At 44.3% G+C, this 9740-nt stretch overlaps 1 protein-coding gene across 1 annotated transcript in view; it reads left to right on the forward strand.

Annotated features, from left to right (window-relative positions):
- The window catches only part of LOC110534508 (F-box/WD repeat-containing protein 7), a 93870-nt gene extending 87403 nt beyond the window's left edge, over positions 1 to 6467 (forward strand). Inside the window, 1 exon segment of the mRNA XM_021619390.2 lies at positions 3777 to 6467. Coding sequence (XP_021475065.2) covers positions 3777 to 4045 — 269 coding nt within the window. The 3' untranslated portion in view covers positions 4046 to 6467.
- The last annotated feature ends 3273 nt before the right edge of the window (positions 6468 to 9740 follow it).

Below are 9740 nucleotides of genomic sequence, written 5' to 3' on the forward strand. Positions count from 1 at the left end.
CACACACACACACACGTAGTCCCACACACACACGTAGTGCCTGCAGACGTTGCAAGGTGAGTCTTTGTCCTTCCCACACACACACACACGTAGTGCCTGCAGACGTTGCAAGGTGAGTCTTCGTCCTTCCCACACACAAACGTAGTGCCTGGAGACGTTGCAAGGTGAGTCTTCGTCCTTCCCACACACAAACGTAGTGCCTGGAGACGTTGCAAGGTGAGTCTGTCGCCAGGTCGTCAACGCCCTCGTTGGAACAGGGTTGTAATTCATTAAAAAATGCTTTGCAATGGAAAACGGGTGTTTCTCATTGGACAAGTTCAGGTAGTCCCTCCCTGTTGCTGCCCGTTTTCTTCTGTTAGGTGGTTTGTAAATACAACCATGTTAGATTGATTGGTTGATTTGATATGACTTATATAGTGCGTTCTTGACTCTCAAAATGCTTTACATTGTATGGGGGGAAACTGCCTTCAAACTCCCATCTACCACAGGCAACTCTACAACCTCCTTTTATCTGTAAGTGGGAAAATGTCTGGAATTGGCCAATTTTGGACCCGAGCAAAAGGCTGTTGCTCCGAGATATTCACTCAATGATGTGCTTGGCTGTGCATGGCCATACAGAGCCAACACATTGTGGGCCAGCCGGCCAGCCACTCTCCAGATAGGGATAATTTCCCTGGCTCAGGATGTTAGTGTAACAGTTCTCTCAGCCATTAGCACTAAGTACTGTTACCTTGAATGGGGAGAAATGGAGAAACCCTTACTGTGCAGCTGCACTGTTTTCTGCCAGTGCTAATTTCCCCCCCAAATGGCCTTATTAGTGAACTACAAACCCAACGATTCCCATGGAACTACAACTCACACGTGTCCCCTCCCCTTGGAACAAAGGGAATAGATATCGCCCTGTTTTAGAATGAGCGAGAAGTGGGGAGGATATGAGAGGAGGGGTGAAAGAAGGGTTGATGGCCCTGCATGAGGATGAGAGAAAAGGCAAGAAGGGCATTCTATGCTATCAAAAGGAACATATAATTCCACATACCAATTAGGATCTAGCTAAAAAAATATATACTTGAATTAGTTATAGATCCCATTGCCCTTTGTAGTTGTGATGTCTGGGTTCTGCTCACCAACCAAGAATTCACAAAATGGGACAAACACCAAATTGAGACTGCATGCAGAATTCTACAAAAATATCCTCAGTGTACCACGTAAAACACCAAATAATGCATGCAGAGCAGAATTAGGCAGATACCCGCTAATTATCAAAATCCCTAGAAGGAAGCGATTCCCAAACCTTCCATAACAAAGCCATCACCCGCAGAGAGATGAACCTGCAGAAGAGCCCCCTAAGCAAGCTGGTCCTGGGGCTCTGTTCACAAACACACCCCACAGAACCCCAGGACAGCACAATTAGACCCAACCAAATCATGAGAAAACAAAAAGATAATTACTTGGCAAATTAGAAATAATTTACAAAAACACAGCGAGGACTATAATGGTATTTGGCCCTAATCAGAGACTACACAGTGGCAGATTACCTGACCACTGTGACTGACCCAAAATGTAAAGAAATATTTTATTATGTACAGACTCAGTGAGCATAGCCTTGCTATTGAGAAAGGCCACTGAAGGCAGACCTGGCCACAAAATGAGGTGGAAACTGAGCTGCACTTCCTAACCTCCTCCCTCAGATTACACAGACTCACAAAGAATTCGAAAACAAACCCAATTTTGATAAACTCCCATATCTACTGGGTGAAATACCACAGTGCCATCACAGCAGCAGGATTTGTGACCTGTTGCCACACGAAAAGGGCAACCAGTGAAAAACAAATACAACCTATATTTATTTATTTTCCCTTTTGTACTTTAACTATTTGCACATCATTACAACACTGTAACACTGTACATAATGACATTTGAAATGTCTTTATTCTTTTGGATCTCTTGTGTGTTCATTTTTGTTATCTGTTTCACTTGCTTTGGCAATGTAACATATGTTTCCCATGCCAATAAAGCCCCTTACATTGAAATGTAATTGAATTGAGAGGAGGATGAGGAGGGATGAAGAAAGGTGGATGGGGTCTTGTCGGGGAGCGTGGCCCAGGTCCTGTCTTGTCGGGGAGCCTGGCCCAGGTCCTGTCTTGTCGGGGAGCCTGGCCCAGGTCCTGTCTTGTCGGGGAGCCTGGCCCAGGTCCTGTCTTGTCGGGGAGCCTGGCCCAGGTCCTGTCTTGTCGGGGAGCCTGGCCCATGAGGGGCATGACAAGAGGGCATGGAGGGGATGCGGTGCAGGGATTATGTAGGTCATGTAATTGGGTCAATGGGCAATTTCTGCCATTCATTCATTAGGGCATTTAGATAAGACAAAAGCCTAACAGGCAACTCACTGGCAGCCACAGATGAGGTACTTACGCTGAGAGGATAGGTAACGATGTAGACAGCTGCTTTGTTGTGGAAATTGAAATGGAGAGGGAGGGGGGAGAGAGATATGTGGGGGGGTTGGCTGGGTACGTTGTCAAATCTTTGTGAGAAAGGCACAGTGCAAAATGTCTAGCCCTTTGAAAACACTAGACAGACGAAGGGAGAGGATGAGGGTTTACACTGCTTTCTGCTACTGGGAGCACTGTTCAAATTAGATCTGTTGGTAGGCTAATGAACACAATTCCTAGAGTACTTCATACAATGACTGATTTTGCATTCATAATGAACACAATTCCTAGCGTACTTCATACAATGACTGATTTTGCATTCATAATGAACACATTTCATTGTAGACTGTAGTTCATCATATTAGAGATTTCATCCTGATTAGTCCTCACTGTTTAGAGTTTTGTGGAATAACTGCTAGAAGGCATTTTAATGTTGCCAGCCACATCTCTGAAACTGATTCTGTGTTTGTTTTAATAGTGTAAACTAGAGCAAATGTGGGGGATTTATCATCTGCATTTCTTTAGGGAATATTAGTCATTCACACAGACACACACACAGGGCATCTCGTCGAAAGAGGAGGCAACAGTCACAGACACCACATTTTACACACCAAATGGGTGTTCCTGCCAGCTGCCACACACCCACTCACCACACACACCGCTGTAGTGCCAACAGGCTGCAGTCAGCCGAGCTAGTCAGCAGCTGTAGATGGTGACAGCTCTATGCCCTGGGCTCCTCTCCTCTACTAGCCCAGGATTTTCCATGGCAGACGAGGACAAGGCAGGGTGCCTCGTTCCCCTGCCTTAACACTCTCCAGAAATAAACAGTGTAGTGTTTACCATCTCTACCAGGTTTACCAGGTCTTCCACCAATGACCTCGCAACCAATGATCTCTTTCTATCACGCCTTTTCTCTTTGTTCCCCTCACTCTTTTTTCCCCTCACTCGTTGAGTCCATCTAACTCTCTGCCTCTCTCTACGTTCATGAAGGGTTATTGCGGGATTTTGGCAGCGGGGCCCTTCATCTACTTTCACGGGAGTCGGATGAACTCATTGATTTTTTTTTTTATGTTTCTGTGTCCAGTATGAAGGAAGTTAGAGGTAGTTTCGCGACCCAATGCTAACTAGCGTTAGCGCAATTGATGGAAGCCGCATCAACTTCAAGTAATTGCGCTAATGCTAGTTACCATTTTTGTGTCTCTAAAGTTGCTATCTGAGTTCATTTGACTCTGGGGAAGTAGACGTTAAAGAGACACTACAGTGAAAAGGAGAAACTAGCTATTTATCTCTTTCACACATTCGCTCACTCTTCTCCCCCTCCTCTCTCTCTCTCCCCCTCTCCACCACCAGGTCCCCACAAGCACCAGAGCGCCGTGACGTGCCTGCAGTTCAACAAGAACTTTGTCATCACCAGCTCGGACGACGGCACGGTGAAGCTGTGGGACCTGAAGACGGGCGAGTTCATCCGTAACCTGGTGACGCTGGAGAGCGGCGGCAGCGGCGGGGTGGTGTGGCGTATCCGCGCCTCCAACACCAAGCTGGTGTGTGCCGTGGGAAGCCGCAACGGCACCGAGGAGACAAAACTACTGGTGCTAGACTTTGACGTGGACATGAAGTGAGAGGAGAGGAGGGGAAATGGTCGAGACGGGGACAAGTGAGGAGAGGGGGAGGAGGGTTAAAGGGAGACGAGGATGAGATGGCTCAACATCGAGGGTGAACGTGCCCTAAACTCTTCACTCCCACACTCAGAAACAGCCCCACCCTACCCTCAACGCTACCACCGCCCCCTCCTTACCTCTCCCCTCCCCCCGTCGGTGGCCGTTTCTGACAAAGCCACAGTCGCCAACCTCACCGGCCGGCACCCGCGCTTGTTACCCCTCCCACCTTAAGGGGGTGGGGTCCGAATCAGAAGGGGTGGGGTGGAAATGGGTGTGGCTTGAAACAGGGGTGTGGCTTGCCCGCACCTCTGCGGTAGGCTGGGAGGAAGAGGAAGAAGAGGGGGCGGAACAGACTCGTCCAATAAAGGAGGAAGAGAAGAAAGACAGGAACTCTTGAAGAAATAACTCTGCGGCTTTAGAGGCAGCTTCTTCGCAAAACAGAGACTTGTTCACTCAAGCCTGATGCAAGCATTTGTTCAGATGTATAAAGATATATCATTTTTTTATCCCCCGCATAAAGCGCCAACCGACTATTTAATAAAGAAGAACAACACTGTATACAGTACACAAGGCAAAGACACAGGGAAACATCAAATTCTCATCTGAGGAAATGAAGTGAATTGGAAAAAGGTTTTTATTAGAACACACAGACACACAATATTAGCTAAGTAAGGAGGTTCTTGTTGTCGGGGAGAGAATGAGAAACGACATGCCAAGAATCTGATTGGTCCCCAAACCATGAATGAGCCTCTAACATCAGGCCCTATATCCTGTTCTCTGTTTGTTCCAGTCTTATTGTTCTTTTAGTTCCAGGGTTTAGTTCCAGGGTTTGATTTCTTCAAAAAAACACACAGGAGCACACATACAACTGTGAATTTGCGTTCCTTTTGTAGCTATGTTCTTTCAATCAGTTCAAAGACGAGGATTTTTGTTTGTTTGTTTTTTGGTTGCCTGTTGTTGCCTACAGCAACAAGTCCCAGTATTAACCTGTTCCACTCACTTCTTTGCTTTTGTTAACTCACCACGTTTTATTTTCTGTTTGGGTTGTTCTTTACATTCTTCTTTTCTTCTTCATAGCTGAAGTCTGGAGACGTTAAGTCTTCAGATTTAGACACGATGCTGTCCTGTGTTTTTCAACGAGTCTGGCTGGGTTGGTTCCTCAATGCTGGTTCTTACGTGGGAGGAGGGGAGGTTGGGGTTCTCTTCTCGGAGCGCTTCGTGTGGAATAGCGTCCTCCCTCCCTCCCAGTACTGTTTTCCCAGTGGGTAAACTGTATTTATGCTGCTAGATAAAACTGAAATAAAGATGGAACTTTTACTCGCTGTGACGTTTTAGTCCCAGACTAAATTCCAAAATGGACTCTTCTAATGTTTTAAACAGACGACACACAAAAGAGAGAGAGAGAGGGAAACATGACAATAACAACCGTGGTTTTGTTTCTGCCACTGAAACTTTGAGCCAAACATGCCTCAGCGAGGCTGAGAGGAGAGAGTGTTGGACAAAGACAGGTCTGCCTGCGTAGAGTGTAGTGTGTGTGTGTGTGTGTGTGTGCGTGTATGTTTTTGGGCAAATTGCTAACACATTCCTTGGGACAAAGCGCTTTCAGCCTGTTTTGTGGGGAACTGTCTAGATGCTGTGTGGACTGGCAAAGAGAAAAAAGAAAATAGCAGATTTTTTTGTTGTTGTTTTTAAATGAGTGAATGAAAGCAAGAACTGTCCATCCATATGTGATTTGTTTCCATTCAAATGTTTGAAGCAACATTGTTGAATGGGCGCAAACTGACAACTACAGTAGAAGACAGGACAGTCTCAGTGTTATAAATATGACATATTACACATTACAGTCGAACTGTTAAGCGCTAGCTAGCTCGCGTAGCAGTTAGCAGTCTAATGGTTTGTGAATGGAAAAAGTACCTACAGGCAACCTGGCTTCAAGTGAACAGAACAGAACATTGTAGCCAAAACGATTAGTCAAACTCAATCTCCCAAGAAAGGAGTCACACACAACTCAAGCAGAACTGTGAAAGTGGTTTAACACTGTATATTAAACAAAAAAAACAATCTTGTTCTTTCTCCTCTCTCGTTTTATTTTTAATCTGTTTTAATTTATGATCTGGTTTGAGAAATCAGATGCCGCAGGTGTTTTTTATTTTTTCAGTTCATTCATGTAACTGCCTGGCTAAAAGAAAACGGACAGAGAAAAAAAACCTGAAAGGGATTGTGTATTTGTTTGATTCAACTTAGAATTTTTATTTTCTTATAACTTAAGTGCAATAAAATGTGTTTTTTTTTTTTTTTTTTTTTTTTTTCATTTCAAGCATTTCAGTTGTCTGTTTTTCACTGTGTTATGTGTTCAATAAAACGTCTTCGGTTTATTACATTACTGAGGGGATTACTTTCACACATTCGCATCGCAAATTAAACCCGGTAACCACGATAACATGTCAGAGATCAAGTTTGAGATTACTAGCATGTTGAACAAATGAGGTTCACGGAACTGGAGTCACGGTTAAGTAGTGTGCTGGTGCTTGGTTCTTCTCCGCGCCAGTGTTCCTTGTGGTGTCGGAAGTCTCCATAGTATTTAATTTACCGTGACGACAGAAGCGCCTAACCGCACCTATATCACTAGTTTCATTCTGTATCCCGTTTTGCTATCCAACACTTGACCTACACATTAGAACCTGTTAGCATATAAAACTAATGTATTCCTATGGGAATATTGACTACCTCCTCTCAACTTCACTGGGTTCCACTATGGACATCTAATATGCGCCTGCACTGTTGAAATCCAGAGTTTTTTGTATATTCAGAAAACTTCCAGTTTTAAGGCTGTGGTTTCTCATCTGCATGTTGGCTAGTGATATCTCCTTTTCTTGTTCAGGCTGCAGTATAAAAGGCGTATTTTTACCTAGGCAAGTCGGTTAAAGAACAAATTCCTATTTTACAATGACGGCCTATAAAGGCATGAAAACTGTAGGTAAAGTATCCCCTCTTGTTGACAAGTTTATCCCTTCATGCCTATTCCATCTGAGACTGCAGTCGTTGTGATGCATACTGTGGTTTTTTATTTTTTTAAGAATGGGATGATTTGGGCACAGGGGAGAAAATAGATGCACTCTTACAGTGGGGCAAACAAGTATTTAGTCAGCCACCAATTGAAAGTTATCCCACTTAAAAAGATGAGGCCTGTAATTTTCATCATAGGTACACTTCAACTATGACAGACAATGAGAAAAAAAAATCCAGAAAATCACATTGTAGGATTTTTAATGAATTTATTTGCAAATAATGGTGGAAAATAAGTATTTGGTCACCTACAAACAAGCAAGATTTCTGGCTCACACAGACCTGTAACTTCTTCTTAAAAGGCTCCTCTGTCCTCCACTCGTTACCTGTATGAATGGCACCTGTTTGAACTTGTTAGCAGTATAAAAGACACCTGTCCACAACCTCAGTCACACTCAACTCCACTATGGCCAAAACCAAAGAGCTGTCAAAGGACACCAGAAACAAAATTGTAGACCTGCACCAGGCTGGGAAGATTGAATCTGCAATAGGTAAGCAGCTTGGTTTGAAGAAATCAACTGTGGGAGCAATTATTAGGAAATGGAAGGCATACAAGACCACTGATAATCTCTTTCGATCTGGGGCTCTATGCAAGATCTCACCCCGTGGGGTCAAAATGATCACAAGAACGGTGAGTAAAAATCCCAGAACCACACGGGGGGACCTAGTGAATGACCTGCAGAGAGCTGGGACCAAAGTAACTAAGCCTACCATCAGTAACACACTACGCCGCCAGGGACTCAAATCCTGCAGTGCCAGACGTGTCCCCCTGCTTAAGCCAGTACATGGCCAGGCCCATCTGAAGTTTGCTAGAGAGCACTTGGATGATCCAGAAGAAGATTGGGAGAATGTCATATGGGCAGATGAAACCAAAATATAACTTTTTGGTAAAAACTCAACTCGTTGTGTTTGGAAGATAAAGAATGCTGAGTTGCATCCAAAGAACACCATACCTACTGTGAAGCATGGGGGTGGAAACATCATGCTTTGGGGCTGTTTTTCTGCAAAGGGACCAGGACGACTGATCAGTGTAAAGGAAATAATTAATGGGGCTATGTATCGTGAGATTTTGAGTGAAAACCACCTCCACTCAGCAAGGGCATTGAAGATGAAACATGGCTGGGTCTTTCAGCATGACAATGATCCCAAACACACCGCTCAGGCAACGAAGGAGTGGCTTCGTAAGAAGCATTTCAAGGTCCTGGAGTGGCCTAGCCAGTCTCCAGATCTCAACCCCATAGAAAATCTTTGGAGGGAGTTGAAAGTCCGTGTTGCCCAGCAACAGCCCCAAAACATCACTGCTCTAGAGGAGATCTGCATGGCGGAATGGGCCAAAATACCAGCAACAGTGTGTGAAAACCTTGTGAAGACTTACAGAAAACGTTTGACCTCTGTCATTGCCAACAAAGGGTATATAACAAAGTATTGAGAAACTTTTGTTATTGCCCAAATACTTATTTTCCACCATAATTTGCAAATAAATTCATAAAAAATCCTACAATGTGATTTTCTGGATTTTTTTTCTCATTTTGTCTGTCATAGTTGAAGTGTACCTATGAAGAAAATTATAGGCCTCTCTCATATTTTTAAGTGGGAGAACTTGCACAATTGGTGGCTGACTAAATACTTTTTTGCCCCACTGTATATGCCTGAGTGCAATTTAGTAAGATTTGGTGATATTTCCTGATATGAATCTCTAAATGTTTTTGTAATGTTTGGGCTTCAAAGTTTCATACCTATAAAGACAAGACAACACTATTTATATTTATAAGACCGGCAACAGCACTGGAACAAGTTTCATACATACTACACATTTTACTGACAGGATATATAGTTAAAGGTAACGAGCAACGAAAAGTCATTCTGAAAAGGCTCCCTGCAGGTACATTTCAACCAATGGAAGTTGAGGCCGACAGGTTTCTGAGTGGATAGCAAAGATACAGTAGCTTCATTACAAGACACTGATGTAGATCGACAGCCACTCTTAAAGCACTTCATTTTGGGACGTGATGAATCGGCTCTATTCCTTCAAGTTATGAGCTATTAATCCTTCTATCCCCCCCCCCCCCTTTTCTCCTACCCCCCCAGGCAGCATTAATTTATCTGCCTTGTAATTCACTCTGCATATATGCATTGCAGCCAGTGCCCATTGATAGATGTATCCTATTCCCATCCACTCACACAAAACCTAGCCTGGCGTGCTAGCCAGGGGTGGTAAAATAAACAGGAGAGATCAATGGCACCCTATTCCCTTTATAGTGCACTACTTTTGACCAGGGCTCATGGGTCTCTGCAGGGAATGGGGTGCATTTGGGATGCATCGCTAGACCCAGCTAGGGGTGATAAAATAAGAGAGATGGGGCTGGAAAGGTTTGGTGGGAAGGTAAGGGGGAGGGGTGCTACTGTTTTACAGCAATATAGATTGGTTTTGATGGGGGGATGAGGTCTGTGGAGGAGGGGGAAAAGATGAAGGGTTTAATGTAAAGGAGTAGGGATGGAGGGGTTGGAAGGAGGATCCCTGCTCCCTCTTTCCTCCCTCTCGTCCCTTTGTTCAGTAATCCTGCCCTGCAGCGATAGTTCCATCACGAGT

Source organism: Oncorhynchus mykiss, chromosome 10 (genome assembly GCF_013265735.2).
Source record: "Oncorhynchus mykiss isolate Arlee chromosome 10, USDA_OmykA_1.1, whole genome shotgun sequence".
Classification (NCBI taxonomy): domain Eukaryota; kingdom Metazoa; phylum Chordata; class Actinopteri; order Salmoniformes; family Salmonidae; genus Oncorhynchus; species Oncorhynchus mykiss.